The following is a 21,244-nucleotide window of genomic DNA, read 5'->3' on the forward strand; positions in this document are numbered from 1 at the left end:
TATTTTCATTTTAGTTATAAACTCACTCATTCTTAAATTAATTATATTTTTATTTAACAATAATTATAAACTCATTTATTTTTTCTTTTCATAATTATATAATATATTAATATTATTTTTAATAAATACATATAGCAATTTTTTATTTTACTTATATTCAATTAATTTTAATTTTAAAGTCACTCATTTTTAAATCAATTATATTTTATTTAACTATATATATATATTAAAAAGATAAAAAAATTATTAACCATAATTTATTTTTTCTTTTTATGATTATATGATATCTATTAATATTATTTTTTCAATAAATACTTGTAGTATATAATAATAGGTAAAAACTCACATGTAGTTATCTTCATATGAAGTTAATAATTGAAAATCGTTAGATGATATTTAGTTAAACTTGTCAAATCATCTAACTGTTTTTAAATATCAACTTCACATGAAAATTAACTGTATGTAAGTTTTTACTTATAATAATATAATAATATAATAAATATAAATTAATTAATAAAGTATTAAAATTTAAAAATGATAATTATTTTTATAAAAACAAAATAAAAGTACTTATAATAAAGAAAAATAATTAAATTTTATATAATTATTTAATTATACTGGGTTAACCGGTTCGATTCTGACAACTATGGTTCGAACCCCTGTCCTCAGAAAACTAAAATACTAACAGAGCCACTAGGCTGTTACGTTTCTAATTCATTTATATGCAAATTATAATATATATATATATATATATATATATATATATATATATATATATATATATCTTTTATCAAATAACTTACTTTTATTTAATTTATTTTAATTTTAGTTATAAATTCGATATTTTTAATTATATTTTTATTTAATAATAATTATAAACTCACATATTCTTTTTTTTTTCATAATTATATAATATATATTAATATTATTCTTTTAATAAATACTTGTAGTATATAATAGTATAATAGATATAAATTAATTAATAAATTATTAAAATTTAAAAATAATAGTTATTTTAATACAAAAACAAAATAAAAATATTTGATAGAATAAAAATAACAAAATACTTATTATTTCTGTTCCATATTATTTTAAAATAGTTTAATATTCTTAAAATGTTAGTGAAAATATGTATTTTAAATTTTTAGTTATTTTTTATTTATATAGGACCGGATTAAACGGTTCAACCAGTGACTCACCGGTTGAACCAGTAACCCAATGATCCAATAACTTGACCGGTTCGATCACCGGTTCGATTCTAACTACAGTGAATATATCCCATGTATTGACAATATACCACCTGTATATTGTATATTTAATATTAAAATATATAATACGTGCTCCGTATGTATTACTTTTTTAAATATTAAAGATACAATACACTCCTGCATATTAAAAAAAAAAAAGTTCTGCTATTGCAATTCATCCTTTGCAAATTATTCTATTCCAAAATTTTGAAAGACACCATAAAATTCAATAATTAAGTGGTATACCAAAATTTGGTCAATATCTAAAAATATCAGCCCTTAAAACACATCTTGGCTAAATCTAATAAAAGAAATGTTAGAAGACCATCAAAATCTATTTTTTATACAATCATATTTAGTCATTAATTTAATTCAAATTTAATATCCAACAATATACTTTAGTCTAATATTTTTAAATACTGATAACTAAATTGATGACAAAAAAACAATAAATTCCGAGGGTTATCTAATATTTCTCATCCAATAATATATACGGTTCTAAAATTTCACGGAATGCGTGATTTGCTTAGGCGCCTCGCAGCCAGCACACGAAAAAAAAATATACGAGGTGCTAACTTGGCAAAACGATGGCACCTCGGTAAATTAAAAACGATGGTATATTGGAAAAAATGCAGTTTATGTAGGAGCACCTGGGTGCATTATATGGTATAATGAAAGTGCTACTACAAAAAAGGATATTGCAAGAATCACGGAATGACTGTAAGCAGCAACAAAATGTATACCATGTCACTAAAATTAGAAATGGTGCCAGCTTTGCTGCATAGACATGATACTAACAGTAGCTTCTTCATGCTTTATATACAAAAGTTACCACATACCACGGTAAGGCCTTTCTTGATCCCTTTTTAATGACACGAAGTAATAAAGGCTTCATGAACATGACAAAATTTTGTAATGGAGTTAACATTTTCTGTCCCTAAAAAGAAATTTGAGAGAGACAGAGAGATTATGCGGAGGATTAGCATGGAGCTTTAACTCACTTATCGTAGGTAAATCCTTCGAACTAGATTAGTTCGATTCTTTGCTTCAGGTCGATCATTGTCTTTTCCCTGCAGTATTGAATCTAATTAGAGTAAGGTTTGATAAACTTGAAGGGGAAAAGAAATCCAAAAGAGAGAAGAAAATGCACTTCCACTCTAATATGCTCATATTAATAACATAGAACCTTCCCCATAATCTTAATTTTTGCTTATCGATTATGAGGTTGTAATATTCAGAATTGCATTATGACACTTGATTGTATAAGATTGTCATTAGCACATGGGAAATTCACATTGTAACACTCAACCAGAACCTTAAAGAGTTATATGCTCCCTATTAAATCATAATGAAAAATCTACAATATTATTTCAACAGCACGTTTTAGAAAAATATAATATAGTACACTACAGTTAATAGTCCCTGCTTTCTCTCATTCTTGCTTGCATTGCTTTAACCCTTTATGGTACTTCCTCACCCATTCTAAGATACATTAACACCGTATTCAACTTCCATTCCATAAAGTGAACCACAATGGATCCAACTGACACCTCCGTATCAAATACTCTAGTGTTGTTGCCCTCTACATTCTGGTTTCGACCAAATTATGATTTGAATGTTCTCTTCTAATATATCAAAATTATCTACATTCACAATCTGTGAAAGTTCATATGCCACCTGGGGGTCATCCCTCCCAGATTTTAATCACCTAAAGACGAGATTTATTCACTCCTTGGCAAACAATTTTAATCATGTGACTGGTTATGATTACTTCAGCTAGTAGGTCTGATAATAAATCCCATTGTTCTTTGCTTCTGATAGGTTAACGGGCACTAGAGAAAGGATTGGGATATTAGAGATTCAGAAAGTTCATTTGTTCATAATAGTAGGCTGTAAACAAAATATTGATGTGGTGGCGTGAGAAACGAGAGTGGGAGGGTAAGGACGAGAGAAACAAAATAAGAGTGAACCAAATCAGTTGATTATAATACCAGTTTATTTGCTAGAGCAGCTGAGCCTGCGTTGCCCTTCTGCAGACGACAGCATTCCGTAGTTCTAAGATCTTTTAACATGCGCCCGCTAGTAACACCTTTTTCAATGCACTTTGGATTTGATGTCACAGTATTTGCAACATTCTCTTTTCCCTTGCCAGTCAAACTATTTATCTTTCCAAGTTTCTTCTTAGCACCAGTACAAGCATCTTCTTTGTTGCCTCTAACAGGCATCAAAGATGTCTGACGTATTGACCGATATTGGACCTGCAAAAATGTTAAATTGCCTAATTGACATTATAATCTCTGAGCATTGTTAATTATGTGAAAGGGAATAGCAGGGGGAAAAAACAGCCTATGGGAACATGCATCGATGCATCCATAATCATGTGGTGATAAACATTTCTTGTATGGATCAGAATGGCAGAAAGTCAGAATTTTCATACAACACAGGTGACTTGAGGACAGTGCAGCTTCTTACCAATGATTTTGTATTTCTAAGGCATGCTGGTTTTGCACAATTGACACTATTTCCCTGCTTGTTGCTTGATTTTGCTCCCTTAACCAGATAGGTAGATGTCTGCGTCTGAGATACATTAGCAGGCTTCCAATTATTCTTATCTGCAAGATTCATTGTAACGGCATCATTCCCATCTGCAATTTCCTTTCTGATGTGTTTTGATACAAATTTAACTTCATAACCAGGGATTGAAGATGATCCAACACTAGAGTTCCCATAAGAAGATTTACGACCCCTTGATTGCATTATATCACCAGCAACCTCCATTCTGGAAGCTCTTCTAGTAACACAACTTTTACCAAGACAAACACTTACAGCTGACGAACTTCCACTTTTACAAGGTTGACTACATACCTCCATTGATTTCTGTTGTTGCTGAACTATCGAGGCTCTGTCTGTTATACAACTTTTCCTAAGACCAACACCCCTATCTGACAAACTTCTACCATTTTTATCACAAAGCTGAGTAGGTTCCACTTTACATTTCTGCTGTTGATGAGTGTCCTCCGACGTTATTGTGCTTCTTGTACTGCTTTCACCACTCCTTTTATCAACAAAATTTGTTCCAATCACAGGCTTACTGCAACTGGCCGAAGACTTAGCTTTTCCTCTTGCCTTGCTTTCAAAGTTCGGTCCTAAATTTTCACTCAACATTCCTTTTGGGTGGCCAACATTAGATTTTGTTTTGGGCTTCACCTCATTACCAAAGCTGGAACTTGCTTGGAAGCATCTCTTACTCAAACCCTGTTGCTTGTCTAACAAATTGTTCAGATTCATAACTTCCCATTTCTTGCTATTGTAGTGTTTGCCCCTCGACCTTGAGACTGAAGAAGGAACCTGCTGCGAGTCTTGTCCATCCGAGTCAACTACTTCTGATGTCAATTTCTCCTGTCCAGGATGAGAGAACTTAGCCTTCAGCTGCCGAGCAGACCACTGGTGGAACCTAACAATGATTTAACAAGTGACACCAATGTAACATTCGTACATGGTTTTCAAAATGAACAATCCTAATATTGAAAACCTGAGGTTCTTACGGGTGGCTTGTGTTGAACCAGTCATCATTTCTGCAACACAACATATAACAAAATGAAAACGTGCTGGTGGTGAATGTAATTTAAAAACTAAAATGAAACACAGAATTTTATTGGAAAACTCACATATCTTCACTAAAAGAGTTAGCTTCAATAGTCAAATCTACCCACATAGGTGCTTCAATATGTTCCTGTATATCACCATATCAGCACACACCAAAAGAAAAATCAAAATCAGAAACAAATGAACAACACTTTCAATACCATAAGAAAACTATCAGAAAAAGCATAATAACCGATTATGCCTCATCATGATTCTAGACTTCAAAAAAACGATTGATGTTATCTTAAGAATCATCAAACTCGATTGAACCTCAAATGCAAGAAAAAAAAATTAATAAGAAACGGACATAGAGAACATGAGAAAGTGACAAGAATTCAACATCTGCACGCCGGAACCCTAAATTTGATGAAAATGGATCGAATCAATGACTAAACGAGATTAAGGATGATTACCAAAAAAGTCCAGTGATTGTTGGCCTCCTTGATGATGATCTCATTCTTTTTCGAAGCTTCCATGATCGCGAAAGAGTAAAGAGCTAACCTCTGAGAACGCTCTGAATCTTTCGGAGTGTGGATGATTCAGTGGGAGACGCCCAGAGCGGAAGGGTACGATGCTCTACGTTGGGTGGAATACTGGAATTATGAAGAACGCAGATAAGTGGGGGCATGGCGCGCTAAACTAAAAAAAAAAAGGAAGAGGGTTGTTCAAATACGACGGCGTTTCAGGTTTGTGCTCCTATCTTATTCAATATGGAGATTTAGCCCCGTTGGATGATATAAGGGAGCCCTAGTGTACGATCGAGATCGTTCGTTTGCATGGTATGGAATATTCGACCGTTGGCGTAGCATTCAAAATAGAATTGAAGAGACATTTGAACTTGTTAACGAAGGCCCTTTTCAATTAAAATATGGGTTAAAACTAAAATTCCATGTTAAAAGATCATCTATTTTTTAATTAATTTTTAATTAAAGTAGTTATATTAATTCTTAAAATAGTTAAATCGATCTTTTTGTCATTTGTCATTTATATAATGACGTATCACATTAAGTATTACAGTGACTTTATAATATAGTAGGTTAATTTTTAAGTATTATCTAACTTGTTATAATATTATTTAGAGTTAAATTAATCTCTGAATATACACATATAAATTATTTTTGTCTCTAAAATTAAAAAAATTTAATCAAATCATTTTTTATATAAATTTTTTTATTATTTTCATAATATAAATTTTTAATATTTTTTAATCCTACTAATTTTAATCTCATTTTTCACACTTTAATAAACAAAAATATTCTTCACATAAAATAGTAAACATAATAAAATTATTACAAAATAATTTTTTTGTTCATATTTTAAAATTTTTTTGTAGTGAATTTTTCTATTTAAATAATTTTATCAAACTATTATTAATTATATACTAAAAAATGTAATTTTTTGGATTTTAAAATTTTAATATTTTAGATCTCACCCAAAATTTAATCCAAACTATCACTAATAGTCCATTTTCATCTTTTTGTATTTGTTTTGGTTTAAAATTCTTTTTAAGAAATTGAGACTCACCTCTTTAGAAGGAACTTATGAAACTATGACCTATGTTTAAGGAGCACTCAATTAACTTCATAGGAGATGGGCTTAACAGCATTTTTGGGCTTGATCCCTGGGTAAATGATACTAGAAACCTACTGGAATTTGCAATCCAAACAATAATAGATTGTGAGTTCAGTGTGAGAATGGACTAATATTTGAGGCAATTGGGACACAAACAAACTCAGAAACTACCTACCAGAAGACTATGTGTTGAAGATTCTAGCTTCACCAGCACCATCACATGATAGAGAAGAAGACAGAATTGGTTGGAGACAAACAGAAGATCATGACTAAAAAAAAAAAAAAAAAAACAGAAGATGGAAATTTTTTTGTAGGAGCCACATAAAACCCATTCCGCTCTTACCCGTAGGTAGTAAAAAGTTGAATCCTAAATCGTTGGTATCCTCCTCTATAATTATTAAAATTCAATAAATTAAATTTTAAAATTTATATAATCATAATCATATATATAACATAAATTAAAGTAAAAACTTAAATATGATACAATAATATTAATCTTTTACATATATTATATATTAAAATTATATATATAGCAGATTGAGTATTACCTAAACTCAATCCTGCTCCAAGTACTCCCCAGCTAAAAACCCGCCCCGAGCTCTGCAACCAATTTGGAAGTGTTGCCATCCCTACATATAAAGCTCTGCAACATTGGACAAAACCCAATCAAAATCATTTGACAAAAATTTGGAAGTGGGAGGGAGCCCAAAAATCCAAAACGGTCATCTGTGGAATTATGCATGGGAGAATTTTAACTTACCAAAGAAGAGTTTGTCTATTTGGGGGTAGTGAAATCTTCCCAATTTGCAATGTAAATGAGCGGGGACATTATCCACACCATCAGAGACTGTCCGAAGGTTTCAAGAACGTGGATGCAGCTTATCAAACCCGAAAGTGCAATGAATTTCTTCAACAATAATAACCTGCAACAATGGATGACTTTCAATTTAGATAACCAATTGGGTCAAAGCCAAAGACACAATTAGCTAGATATCTTCATCTTTACTTGCTGAAAAATGTGGACATGGAGAAAGAGAAGTAAATGAACAAAATTATCAAAGAAGTTAATCCTAAAAGTGTGGAAGAATCAAAAGAAGCATTTAATAAGAGGAGGAGAAGAATGACCACAAAGAAAAGAGAGGAGATCCACATTAGTTGGACTCCACCACTACTAGGGTGGACAGCGCTAAACACAGACGACTCAAAGGACGGAAACGCGGAGGGTTGCTGCAAGACGCAAACGAAAGATGGGCAGCAGGTTTCTCTCATTTTGGGAGTTGTTTGGCGTACAAGACAGAACTTTGGGGCATCGAGAAAGGGCTTGAACTTGCATGGACTATGGGCATTAGGAAATTGGTAGTGCAGTGTGACTCTTAAACGGTGATTAGCAAAATTAATGGGGAAGGAAATTTTAGCAAAATTCTAATGCCCTTTTGAGAAGTATTAGTTGCTCGAAAAAGAAAACTTGGGATGTTCTTTTGGTAAATATATCCTGAAAAGAAATAGATGTGTTGATTATCTAGTTCAGATTAGTTTAGATCTTGAGATAGGATATCATTTGTTGGATACATCTTTTAGAGAGGTTATTAGAATTTTAACTGATGATGAACAAAAGACTACCTTATCCCGTTTAGTTTATAATTAGTAGTCTTTGGGCATCTTTTTAGTCATGTTATACCAAAACAAATTTTTTTGATTATTTTTTAAAATACTAATAGCTTCCCCTCAAAATCGAAATCTAATTATTAGTAACAGATTTTTCTCAAAAAGATAAAACTTTGTAGAATTGAGGCAAGTGCATTTGTTGATGGATTTGGTGTTGATGTTGAAGTTGATAAACAAAGCAAACTATTCCATCCAAATTTTCATGGTAGCTCCATTGATGAATCTCTCTAGATTAATCTCTCCAGATTAATTAGTTATCTCAGATAATTTTTGTGGCCACCATATTGCTTCCTTTTTCCAATTTTGTTAATGATTTTTTAAAGAGTAAAGTGACAAATAAACTCCTAAAAATTTACATGGAACATATTAACCTCTGAAAAATAAAAAATACCAATAAAATTCTCTAGAATAACAAATGTAGACCCATTACCTTCAAATTAACTCCTATAATTTGGATAGAAAGTCTTAATTTAAACTAACTTGTCCGAACCAACTTGAGTTGGTCGAGTGGTCAACTTACTCGTTCACTTAAGCAAATGTCGAGAGTTCGAACCCCGCTTTGTATATGTAGCAACTCATTGGCCAACGGCAAACCCTTAAATAGAGCTCAGATCCACAACAGATTAGTCCTTAACCTGTCGGATTGGGGAATACCGTAGAAGATTCCATAAGTACTTTTTTTTTTCTTTAAGAATTAATATGTTCGAAGTATGAATCTTCAAGAAAAAATTTATCACTTTACTCTTTTCTAAATTAAAAATTTTTCCATCCCTCTCCAAAGCAATCATTTCATACTGGTGTATCTCCCCAATGGTTCATAAGTTGAATCAAACCACAAAGTTAATACTTTTTCCCCCAAAATTAATGAAGCAAGTAGGAATCTAGAACTGAAATTCCAACCACATCCATGGCAATACCAACATTTAAAATATCACAATTCATGAGAATATTTATAATTTTGGATAATAAATAAGGTTCAAATCATAATTATTTGAAAAGGCTATCGGCAACCTTCCTTTAAAGCGGGCTAATAAATCCTTAGCCGACACAGAAACGCAGATATGGCCCTTTCGCATGCTTTGTTTAGAAACTACGAATGGCGAAGGATGCTGGGAGACATGCAGAGTAATTTTTCGGGGTACAAATATTTTCACCATACACACCCTATTCAAAGTTGTCATTCATAACGCACGTTTCTGCCGTTATGTTGACGTAGATGCATACCATACATATTATTTAATTACAGATAATGAAGGCAACACATCTGCAACAAATATGTTAAGTTACACACAACCTTTTTCCCCATAAACCTTGAAACTGGGGAGGATGGCATTTAGAGTTAAAACTCCCTTTCTGGGAACATAATTGGCGCCACAAGTGACCATAAGTAGAGCAGAGCAGTAGCCCAGCAAGTGACAATCCGAACCCACACAGAAGGCCACCCGACATCAACCAACTTCCCAGTCTCTCCAACAGAAGTTGACCAACCTGTCAGAAGCATTGCAGAATACATGCTCGCAAGAGAGAAAATCAAGTGGAAAAAGGCATATGAATATGTAACCGGCTTTGCTTTCTCATTCTCAACTTCCTCCTTTCCATCCAACGGAAGCAAAGGCTTCCCTGCATAATTACCATAATGGCGGCAGATATTTAATATCGTGGGGAATTGATGTTCATCAAGTACAATATTATAAATAGTTATGTTCTTCATGGCATCAACATCAAAAAATAAAATTCAGCTTCACGGCTATCATATATCCATATGATTGCATTCCATGTTCAGATATATACTTATGAATATGAGTATGGCATATCATGACAAATATTAGATTTTGAGAATTTACCAGCACGAGGAGAGCTTGGTGGGGAAAGCACTGTGGCAGAAGATCCAGCACGCACAGCAGAATACACAACAGATAGAACTGTCGTAAGCAAGCCCAAAGTAAGGGTGCCAGTTGAAACGGCTTTTGAGTGTTTGTGGAGGCCATTGCACTCGTAATCTCGGGGTTCACTAGACAATGCACTATAGCAGAGATAAGTACAGTATAATGAAATTACTGAAGCAGGCAGAATGCTCCCATTTACCTGTATACAAAAAGAATTCAAAGACCTCAATTGCAGACACATTTACATCTACAATCATGAATACTTGTGCATATTTGTTATATAGCATAAACTATTTTTGCATACAAGATTATGATCCACTAATTAATCCTTCAACCAAATCTAAAACTTCAATAGCATCTTAAGCCAACGGGAAGGAACATATGTCATCTTCATGAAATTCTCAATCCATAAAAAACATTGAATTGAATCAATATGATAAACACAGCAGATAAGACCAGGTTTAGAACATAACACCATAACAGAATAACAGATTACATATGAACTTGCACAGGATAATATTTTTCCCTGTTTTGAAGTTAAAAGTGAAAACGGAAACAGTAACCTCTAGAACCTCCCAAGTTTCAAGATGTGATATCAAATATCATAGGAAAAGACAACTGACAAACAAGCATTCAATATATATTAAAAGGAAACCAAATTAGAAGTGGTTAACTGCAATGAGAAGTCAATAACTTACCGCAGGGTGCAAAGCAACAATAGCAAAAACAAATGCAAGAAGGAGGGTCATTGTAATAAAGAAGGTATTGATTCCACAGTCTTGTCCAGATGGTGTGAAGAAGTGAAAAAGAACTCCCGAGAACACAAATGAAGCCACATAACAAACAAGTGAAACCACAAACAGAGCAACATACCTGTATGAAAAGAACATTTAAATACTGAAAATCCTCATGTAAATATATAATGTCAAGAAAAGCCACAGCTATCACAGATGTCAAACAACGTCTAAAACTAACCAGAATTGTTCATCATATCCAACCCAGGTGTCATTCCATCGATGAACAAAACCTAACAAGAGCACAACTTGAACTAGAAGAAACATACCCGAGCCAAACTTTGATATGGTTTCTGCAAAGAGAACATACTTCAAGATAATCATAAACAATGAAATAAATTACATGCAAAACCTATAGGAAAAAGGCTTGTCAAACTAGGCAACAACTACGCCTTGTCCCAGAAGGTTAGATCAAATGAGGCCATAAGGCTCTATTAAGAATCATATCCATGCTTAAATAATTAGCATATAAATATTTAATAACCCTCCTATACTTTTTTGGGTCTCTCTAGTTATAGAACTCCTTTGTCTAGTCCAATCACCTTACTAGGAGTATGACCTCTAAAGGTCTTCTCCAAATAGATGCAAACTACTTGAGAGGAGACTTTTCCATCCCTAAAATTGGCGTTGTCCCACTTTGTATGGTGTACTCATTCATAATCCTATCTAGTTGTCTTCCCACTAATCCATCTCAACAACCTCATTTGCAACATTTAGCATATTCTCTTGTTTGCTTTTACCAATCAAGTTAAGATTTATTCAAAAGCTTACATAAGCAGTCTCAAGGTGGGGTTAAAAAGGGGGGCCAGTGTGACATTGTCAACAGCAAATTTTAAAAATTGGGTTATCTTTACATGGATCAAAGAAGGAATCACTAAGCTGGGAAATTAAAGAAAGTTATAGGATGATTTAAGCATTCATATATTAGTTACGGGAAAAAAAATATTCAGGACTCAAACCAATAATTGATAGTATTCCAGTTTGCTAAACAACTTAGAAAATCTTTATCTACATTTTCCACTTTTCATTCAAGATGCAGTGTCCATTTTTCAATAACCTCAGGCTCTTCAAACCAACACTTTTAAGTGTGTGATAACTGATAAGCCCTCATATATGATATCAATCAAGAAATTTAGTGTCGCCTGGTAGTCAAGTTACTTAAGTATAAGGAATCAGCTCAAGTAAATAGATGAAAAAAATTTAGAAGAAACACTTACCATAAAAGCTGATGAGCTCATTTGGAAGGAAAAACATAAAGATTACCAGAAGGAACCAACAAATTATTTTCATCATCCAACCTCCGTGATGCAAACCATCACGAGGATCCTTCTGGTTCTTGACGCCAATCATTAGAACTGCTAGAATAGTGAAAAAGAGAAAGTTCCCCAAGCTAACTCGCAAAACTGCATCTGTTTCAAACCATTCTCTGCTAGGGGTATGTTTAAAGTGATTGATCCCTACAACAAGTACCAAGTACATTAGTTTCCTCATCACATAATAAGGAGTTATGACATCGTCATCATCATATCTGACCATCCAGTTAACCTAAGCAAAATCATCAACCCAGTTACCACTTATTTGCTAGCACGTCAGGAGATGAAAAACGAAGGCCGAAAAAGTAAGCATTTGGGTTCCATAAAATAACAGAGATCATTGACAAAAGCTAATTTCTAAAGAATTACTAACAAAAGAAATACGTAGATTCAAAATCCATCTCAGAGATAAATTGATAATTTTTTTTAAAAATGATCCAACTAAATACTTTCCAAACTATTTGACTTTGACAGTAATCAATCTCAGAATTCATAAATAAACCTTTTAACACTTATAATGATCAAAAGGATCAAGCTCCAAGTGAGGAGGTTGGCAAGGTGAAAAAGTTACTCTAATCACCTTGAAAGAAATTGGGGTCAGATATGATGGAAGTTATAAATTCAAGGTGATTTAAACCCTCAATTTCTCACTTCATCAGTTACCAATCAAGTGAGTATATCTTTTTTCCAACTATACGTACTGCCCAAAAATTGCACATGCAATTGCCACAACAAACAATAAAACTAAAAATGAAAGACAACAAAATTTCATTCAAATCCCAAAAAGTAATACACATATCAGTAATGTGATCAAACAAAACACAATGTCCAACAGAAATTGCCAAAATCAGGATTAATTCAAAGTTTGCCACATCTTTGGTACATTCGACAAGCGAAACAAAAAAAACAAATAAATTGTAAAACACAAACACGACTGGAAAGAAATAAAGAAAAGAGGGGAAAAAAAGTGAAATTGAAGAAGCGAAGAGTTACAAGGAAGAGACTCCATCAAAGGAGCAGCGACTTCGCGGAGGATCCATGCGACGACGAGGGAGAAGGCGAACAGGCCGCAGTAGGCGATCCTCGCTGAACGGCGGCTGATTCCCGAAACGACAGTCCGGCACGCGTCGCATGCGCACGCGGCACAGCATGACGCAAGGCAGGAAGCTGCCCACATCGATCTTCTTGATTCGGTGATCAAATTAGGGTTTACGAACTGGGGATTTTGGTTAATGGAATCGAGACTTTGGGGGTATTTGGCTTGGATTGGGCAGAGACCAGGCGATGAGTGCAGACCGAGATCGGAAGGCAATCTTTTAAGTTGAGTTTTATGGTGTTTAAACGGTCTAATTTATTTTTATAAATAAAAAATAAAATATATAAAATAAAAATTAAATATTTAAAATTTATTTAATATTGTTTTATTTTTTTTTTAGTAAATTAGACATAATATCATAGATACTGTAATATTTAAAACTTTTTGTACATATAATTCACTCTTTCTGTATTTTTTCTGCTAGGGTTTAGGTATGAGTGATGGAGTGAACGGGGGTTCACGAAGAGGGTGACACACAGTGAGGTAACCAGTAATGCCGGCGGTAGAATTAAGGGGGAGAGCGTCGGGGGGTTTGTATCTGGTGAGAAGGAGGAGGGTACTAGGGTTTCTAAGGAAGAACATGGCTTTCAAAAGGTTTCCTTCCGCGACATGGTGACTGGACAGAAGTCTCCGTCTCCTATGCTTTGGAATGAGGCTTTAGATGGAGAGAGGCTAGCCAAGGTGATCAAAGGAAACCACAGGGATTCGCATCCTCCTCGGGTCATCTTCTCAGAAGAAGGGCTGGCGGCGTTATCTGTACTATATAAGGAAACGATCGTCGTCAAAGTCTTGGGCAAGCATATGAGTTACACGACAATGGTGCATAAGCTGGGTATGGTGTGGAGATTGAAGGGTGGATTTCAAGTTCTGGATGTAGGAAATGGTTATTTTCCGGTGAAGTTTGATGCTTTCGAAGATCAGGAGAGGGTATTACTTGGTGGTCCTTGGATGATATCTGGGTTCTATCTTGCTGTAAAACCATGGTTACCTGAGTTTTATTCAGAGGAGGAGGTTTTTGGATCCACCATGGTATGGGTACGCTTTTACGGCTTAGGGATTCGTTACTACCATGAGAAGGCTATGTTGAGGATCGCCACTGCGGTGGGAAAGCCAGTGAAAGTCGATGTAGCAACTAAGATGGCAGCAAGAGGGAAGTATGCAAGGGCTTGTGTGGAGATTGATTTAGGCATTCCCATTACTCGTAGTGTTGAGGTGGATGGGAGGATTTTGGATGTTGAATATGAAAGCCTTGAGTTGGTCTGCAATACGTGTGGTTGTTATGGGCATGTTGGTGTGGACTGTAAATTGATTAGTTCAATTTCAGCGAACATTGATAAAACAGGGGTGAATGAAGACAAGGAACAAGATCATGAGAAGATAGATCAGGTGCCATTTTCTTCTAATATTGAGAAGCCTTTTGTTTTTGGTAGTACTACAATTGGGATAGAGAAGAATAAGGATAAGGAAGTGCATGTAATGGAAGGGGCACATGCAGGGGATACAACGTGGACCAAAGTGGAAAGAAAGGCAAAGGGCAAGAAGGTCTTTTTGGGTAGGCATGACCAGGATAAGTCCAAAAAAGTTTATGTGGATAAATCTTCTAATTATGTTGCTAAAGGAGAACCTGCTATGAAAGGCATCAATGTGGTTGAATCATCTTTACACATAAGTAAGGGCAATCAAGTGTTAAAACAAGCAAGGAACTTTAAATTAGCTTCGTCAGGTTTTACCTCTACTCAAGGTGTGACGGGTGGCAAGCAAGGACCTGGTTCAGAATGGGCAGGGGCTTATTCGCAAGGCGCGGGGACTTCTAAAACGCCATTCAAAAGCAATTTAAAGAGATTAAGGCCTAATTCTCTTCAGAATTCTCCGGTTGAGAATGGGCACAGTGTGGTTACAGTGGAGACCCCACTCACTACCCTCAAATAATCTGAGGTGTGGGTCTCACTCCAAGTAATATTAATATGGATTGTGCAAACATTATAGCTTGGAATGTGAGAGGAGCTGGAAATAAGCTGGCTCGGGTGCATCTGAAACAATTGGTGAAGAATTTTCATCCGTACGTTTTTATCATTTTAGAGACTCATTGTGCTTTCCAAAAGATGGCTGTCTTTTGGAACAGATTAGGTTATACTCCTATTCATATTGAAGAAGCTCAGGGGCATAGTGGAGGTATTTGGGTGCTCTCTGCATGGCCCGGAGTATCTTGCAATGTCGTGGCAGCGAGTTCGCAAGTGGTGTGTGTTGAGTTTTCGAATGGCGGTTTTTCTTGGGTCTGTGCAGCAATTTATGCAAGTCCCGTTCCTAGCAAAAGGGAAGAAGCTTGGAGGGTTTTGACAGATTTTTCTAAAAATTATTCATGTCCTTTATTAGCTATTGGGGATTTTAATGAGATCCTTCTTTCATCTGAGGTTAAAGGTGGGAACTTTGTCTCTCGAAGGGCAGAGCGGTTTGGAGCTCTCCTAGATGAGTGTGGTTTGATTGATTTGGGAGCCCATGGATCTTTGTACACTTGGTTCAGACATATGCAGGGTAATCGGTTCATCTCGAAGAGGCTAGATAGGGCTGTGGCTACTGATACTTGGTATTTTCGTTTTTCGGAAAGCTATGTGGAGAATTTAGCGAGGATGCATTCTGACCACTGTCCCATTATGATACGATGTCAAGGTAATGATAGAAGAGTCGGGGTAAAACCTTTCCGTTTTCAAGTAGCTTGGTCTTATCACCCAAGTTTTTTGTCGGTGGTCAGGGGTGCTTGGGACAAGGGTAGACCCAATCCTATTCGTTGCCTTTCTCAGGTCAGAGATGATGCTTTGGCCTTTAACCGAGATGTCTTTGGGAATATTTTTAAAAGAAAGAGGGAATTGGAGAGGCGTGTGACCAGTATCCAACAGCGAATGGAGAGAGTTGATGCTTTATCCCTCATACAGGAAGAAAGGGAGTTACAGGCTGAATATAGTAATCTGCTTATGCAAGAGGAGTTGTTTTGGTATCAAAAATCCCGAGAGCACTGGGTCAGATTTGGAGATAGAAATACTAAGTTCTTTCATATGCAAACCATTATGCGGAGGAAGCGTAACAAGGTTCAGGGGTTGTTTTTGGAGGATGGAAGATGGAGTACTGATCCGCAAGAACTCGAAGAATGTGCAATTGGATTTTATAGAGATCTTTTTTGTAATGTGGAACAGGTAGAACTTGATGTGATGGGGGATCAGGAATTACCTTCTTTATCTCGTGAGGCTATTGAAAGTCTCATAAGAAATGTTTCTAAAGAAGAGGTTAGGAAGGTGGTTATGGGCATGAACTCTTTTAAGGCCCCAGGTGCCGATGGTTTTCAGGCTTTTTTCTTCAAGGAATATTGGGAAGTGGTTGGTACAGAGGTATGGGAACTTGTTAAGAAGGCTTTCGCTGGGTTTGATCTGGATAGTGCTCTGTTTGACACTTTGGTGGTGCTGATTCCTAAAGTTGATAACCCGTCTCGCATGAAAGAGTTTCGTCCTATCAGCCTCTGTAATGTCATCTACAAGATTATAACTAAGGTGGTTGTGGAGAGGTTACGACCTTTTCTACAAGATATCATTGGTCCTCTGCAGGGAGGGTTTATTCCTGGAAGGGGTGCCCCAGACAATATCATTGTAGCCCAGGAAGTTCTCCATTTTATGAAGAAAACCAAATCAAAGAAAGGTGTTCTTGCTTTTAAAATTGACATAGAAAAGGCTTATGACAGGGTGAGCTGGGAGTTTTTGGAGCAATCTCTCCTAATGTTTGGCTTTCCAGGTACTAATGTTTCTCTTATTATGAAATGTGTAAAGTCTTCCTCCCTTTCTCTAATGTGGAATGGTAACCGGTTGGATGGTTTTCAGCCAAAGAGGGGTTTGAGGCAAGGAGACCCGATGTCTCCTTATTTATTTGTTATTTGTATGGAGAGGTTGAGTTGCCTCATTGCTAGGCAAGTGGAGGTTGGTAGATGGAAACCAGTGACTGTGTCTAGGGGAGGTCCTGTAATCTCCCATCTCCTTTTTGCAGACGACCTTATCCTTTTTTGCAAAGCGAAGAAATCTCAAGTGCTTCATGTTTTGGACACTATGGCCACCTTTTGCAGAGCATCTGGTATGAAGGTGAATTTTAAAAAATCTCGTGCTATCTGTTCTATGAATGTTTCTAGACAACGCAAGGATCTCTTCACTGGTATTTCTTCTATCCGATTTGTTAATTCTCTGGGAAAATACCTTGGTGTCCCCCTTAAGCATGGCAGAGTTACTAAAGCTGATTTTAATGATGTGGTTGATAAGCTTACTAATAGGCTAGCATCTTGGAAAGGTCGCTTCCTTAATAAAGCTGGTCGGATTTGCCTTGCTAAATCAGTTTTATCTTCTATACCTATTTATAGGATGCAAGTAAGCCTTTTTCCATCAGGTGTGTGCTCTAACATTGATAAGTTTACTAGAAGTTTCATTTGGTGTGGTAGTCATAATCACCGTGGTCTTCATTTAGCATCTTGGAGAGTTTTGACGACTCCGAAAAAGTTTGGAGGTCTTGCTTTGCGGGAGTCGCGGTTGGTCAATTTTTCTTTATTAGGAAAGCTAGTTTGGCAAATTTTGATGAATCAAGAGAAACTGTGGGTCAAGATTATGCTTCAAAAATACCTCCAGAATAGAAACCTATTTGCAGTTAAAGCAATGGGTTCTTCATCGTATATATGGAAGTCTATTGTGCACACAGCTTCCGTATTAAAGGAAGGGTTTGTTTGGGAAGTGGGAGCTCTTTCTAAGAATTTCTGGTTTGACTCTTGGTTGCACTCTGGGCCAGTAGGAGCGAGGGTTGAATTTCTTGATATTTGTGAGGCTGCTTTGACCATTGAAGATGTTTATCGTGATGGAGTTTGGCATTTGGAGAGGATTTACTCTTTTATTCCTATGGACTTAAGGGAAGACATTCTTAGTTTAGTACATATTTCGGCTTCTGGTCGTGATTTGGGTTGGAGTTGGGAGCACACTCTTTACTCTGCTAAATAAGGATATTTATAGTTAATTCAGAATAAGGTGAATTGGGATAGGAATATCAATTGGCTTTGGCTTTGGAAGGCGCGGGTCCCTGAAAAGTTGAGGCTCCTAGTGTGGCTTTGCCTTCATGATGCTGTACCAACTCAATATCTGCGTTTTCGGCGACATCTCTCCTCCTCATCCTTATGTACACATTGCAATCAACTTCCGAAGACAATTCTTCATTGTTTTCGGGATTGTAAAGTGGTGCGATCAGTTTGGGTTTCTCTAGGTTTTTCTGATGTGTGTTTCTTTGGCTCTCACGAGGTGCTTGATTGGTTCAAGCATGGCCTCCTCAATGAAGGTTGTTCCAAATTTGCAGCTATAATATGGTCAATTTGGCAAGACAGAAATATGGGTAATTTTCAGGGAATTTTTGGATCTGCTGGGTCAATTGCATACAAGGCTCGCAGGTGCATGGTGGATTTTGAATATACAACTCAGAATCGAGTGTGTTGCATCCAGGGATTAAAATCTCTGTCTTGGTCTCTGCCAGAACCTGGTGCTTGGAAGTTAAATTGTGATGGGAGTGTGAACTTGGGAGATGATTGTGCTGGTTTTGGATGGGTAATCCGCGATAGCTCCAGTCAATGGGTAATGGGATGCTCAGGAAATTCCTTTGGATCTAGTGTCATCAAGATGGAGTTGTGGAGTATATGGAAAGGTTTGGCTTGGGCTTGGGAGGCGGGTCTTAAGCTTGTTGTCTGTGAGACAGATTGCGCATCAGCTTTTGAGCTAGTGACTAGTTGGCAAGTTCCACTCTGGCATCTTGAAAAAGAAGTGATACAACTGATCTTTGACTTGAAGTTAAGAAGGGATTGGGATATTCGTTTTGAGCTTATCCCGAGAGAAGCTAATGTCGTGGCAGATCGGTTGGCAAAGATGGGATCTGGAGGTAGCGGAGCTGATGAGGTTCACCTTTGGCACCAGCCGCCAGAGGTGGTTTGTCCTCTCTTGCTGTTAAGAACCTGATTTCTTTTCTTTTTCTTTTCTGCTCTTTTATTTTTTCTCTTGGTTGTTCACCAAAAAAGATACTGTAATATTTATCATCTTTTATTTATTTTTTTTAAAAAGGTGATAAGATTTTTTTATCATTCTTCTAAAAGTTATTTATTACAAAGAATTAAAAATGAGTTAATAGTAAAAATCGTTTCTAAAAAATTATTCGATTTTTATTTTTGGTCCCAAAAAAAATAATCAAAGTAATCGCCGAAAGATAACTAACTGCGTTGGTCGAGTTCGTCCTTCCGTCATATCAATGTTAAATATTAAGATATATCCCAAACTTTAGTCACGTTGATACTGAGCAGATAAATTTGTTAAATTAACTCAAATCAATCCCAATGTTAGAATCTAATCTTAAATTCGTCATCATCTCCTATAATTGTCCCTCGTTTAATTTTTCCTAGTAGGGGTGAACGTGGATCGGATCGGATCGGATCGGATATTGTCAAAATTTCAATCCAACCCTCACTAAAATTATCGGATCGGATATCGGATATATCCGCAAAACACAAAAATATTTTTAAAAGCTTATTTTTATTAAAAATATATCAATAATATTCATTTTTTCTATTCTTTTAAATATATTTACTCTTAAAATAATATTAAACATACTTTTCTTAAATAATAAATTAAAATAATATAACATATATGATAATTATTAGTTGAAATAAAACATAAAAAGAGTATTTACTTATTTATTTCTTTATTTTTGAGGATACGCGGATATGTAGATACCAACACAAAATCCGCAATCCGATCCGATTAGTGTGCGGATCTTATCCGATCTGATCCGAAAGCCTTGCAGATCGGATCCATATCCGCAATTTTCGGATCGGATTCGGATAAACACCATGGATATGCGGATCAGATCCGATCCATGAACACCCCTATTTCCTAGGCTAGGGTTTTTCACTTTTTCACCTTCTATATGACAACGTTTCGAGTTTCAACCAACTTTTGTTATTGCTCTTCTTTTTCACTGGCGAAACAAAGAAGAGAAAACGTGTGTGAATGGCTACAGTACCGTTGAACTCTCAACCTCTTCACAGCTTCACTTTATCGTTTCTGAAATAGGGAGGTACCAGCATTGTAAAGAGCCACTACGGAACCACCTCCAGCAACAACAACCACCACCACTGCTTCCGCCGCCCTGTCTTCGATCACAAGCATGACTCTAACTCCGATAACCACCTACCACGTGTCGGATTGCGACCACCAAAGACCAACTGCTACGCTGTTTTCCCTTCCAACCACTACAGCAACAGCCACAAGCCCACAACTAAAACCAAAACAAAACCCACACTCCTCCACTTCATAACCACATCAATAACACCAATAACGAGCATGAGGCCGAGGAGGAGGAGAAGCATAATGACACCGGGGTAGCTGAAGTGGCCGGGACGAAGGAGGCGGTGCAGAAGCCGTGGAGCCTAAGGCCGAGGAAGCATACGGCACTGGCGATTACGGGTAGAACATCGACGAGCGGGAATGGCGAAGGAGTGGAAGCGGCGAATGGTGAAGGAGGGACAGTGCTCGAGGAAGTTCTGGATCAAGCTTTCAAGGAAAGAAATCGAGGATTGGTGATGGGAAGAAATGTTTGAATATTCATTCTGGAGATCAAACGACCTCGTATCACGACTTGGTGAAAAACAACAAAGCTACGTCGTTTTTGGGATTGCTACGCTATCAGTTAATATTTAAAGTCAGCAAATGTTAGCCACATGAGCCACTCAGATGACAAAAGAACGAACTTGACCAACGCAGTTATCTTTCGAGAATTATTTTGATTGATTTTATCTTTTGAGAACCAAAATGAAGATCGGATGATCTTTCAGAGACGATTTTGACTATTAACCCAACTAAAAATTTCTAAAGTTTAAAGGTTCAATTCTAATTATTGAACTTAATACATTAAAAAGATTTTTTTATTTAAATTAATTAAATACAATATTGATTAAAATGTATAAATAGTCAAATAT

The 21,244-nt window shown here is 36.0% G+C and overlaps 2 protein-coding genes and 1 long non-coding RNA gene across 4 annotated transcripts; all 3 read right to left on the reverse strand.

The window, feature by feature from the left end:
- Positions 1–1,965: 1,965 nt before the first annotated feature.
- Positions 1,966–5,568, reverse strand: LOC112737874 (uncharacterized). Its single transcript, XM_025788011.3, has 6 exons — positions 5,306–5,568; positions 4,916–4,980; positions 4,793–4,822; positions 3,720–4,701; positions 3,239–3,505; positions 1,966–2,317 (listed from the first exon to the last, which is right to left on the reverse strand). Exons 1-6 carry the CDS (start codon positions 5,366–5,368, stop codon positions 2,249–2,251), a joined length of 1,476 nt encoding a protein of 491 aa, XP_025643796.1. The 5' UTR covers positions 5,369–5,568; the 3' UTR covers positions 1,966–2,248.
- Positions 5,569–6,889: 1,321 nt separating this feature from the next.
- Positions 6,890–7,946, reverse strand: LOC140177905 (uncharacterized). Of its 2 annotated transcripts, XR_011869529.1 has the most exons (3): positions 7,590–7,946; positions 7,225–7,387; positions 6,890–7,107 (listed from the first exon to the last, which is right to left on the reverse strand). It is a non-coding gene; the product is annotated as an uncharacterized lncRNA (long non-coding RNA). The 2 variants fall into 2 exon arrangements; XR_011869528.1 differs by lacking the exon at positions 7,590–7,946 and having other exon boundaries at positions 7,225–7,534.
- A 1,105-nt stretch (positions 7,947–9,051) lies between these two features.
- On the reverse strand, positions 9,052–13,452 carry LOC112737875 (uncharacterized). The gene is made up of 6 exons (XM_025788016.2): positions 13,116–13,452; positions 12,027–12,266; positions 10,991–11,102; positions 10,714–10,888; positions 9,974–10,214; positions 9,052–9,749 (listed from the first exon to the last, which is right to left on the reverse strand). Exons 1-6 carry the CDS (start codon positions 13,297–13,299, stop codon positions 9,469–9,471), a joined length of 1,233 nt encoding a protein of 410 aa, XP_025643801.1. The 5' UTR covers positions 13,300–13,452; the 3' UTR covers positions 9,052–9,468.
- Positions 13,453–21,244: the final 7,792 nt, after the last annotated feature.

This window comes from Arachis hypogaea, chromosome 13, assembly GCF_003086295.3.
Source record: "Arachis hypogaea cultivar Tifrunner chromosome 13, arahy.Tifrunner.gnm2.J5K5, whole genome shotgun sequence".
NCBI classification, from domain to species: Eukaryota; Viridiplantae; Streptophyta; class Magnoliopsida; order Fabales; family Fabaceae; genus Arachis; species Arachis hypogaea.

Bases quoted from the DNA above. Each gene is read 5' to 3' on its own strand.
- LOC112737874 (XM_025788011.3), bottom strand. From the start codon at position 5,368: ATGGAAGCTTCGAAAAAGAATGAGATCATCATCAAGGAGGCCAACAAT. The intron at 4,981-5,305 runs GTAATCATCCTT...GGTGATATACAG, and splicing joins ACAATCACTGGACTTTTTTG to GAACATATTGAAGCACCTAT. The intron at 2,318-3,238 runs GTATTATAATCA...TCAATACTGCAG, and splicing joins CTGCTCTAGCAAATAAACTG to GGAAAAGACAATGATCGACC.
- LOC112737875 (XM_025788016.2), bottom strand. From the start codon at position 13,299: ATGTGGGCAGCTTCCTGCCTTGCGTCATGCTGTGCCGCGTGCGCATGC. The intron at 12,267-13,115 runs GTAACTCTTCGC...TACTTGTTGTAG, and splicing joins TTTGATGGAGTCTCTTCCTT to GGATCAATCACTTTAAACAT. The intron at 9,750-9,973 runs GTAAATTCTCAA...GTAATTATGCAG, and splicing joins ACCAAGCTCTCCTCGTGCTG to GGAAGCCTTTGCTTCCGTTG.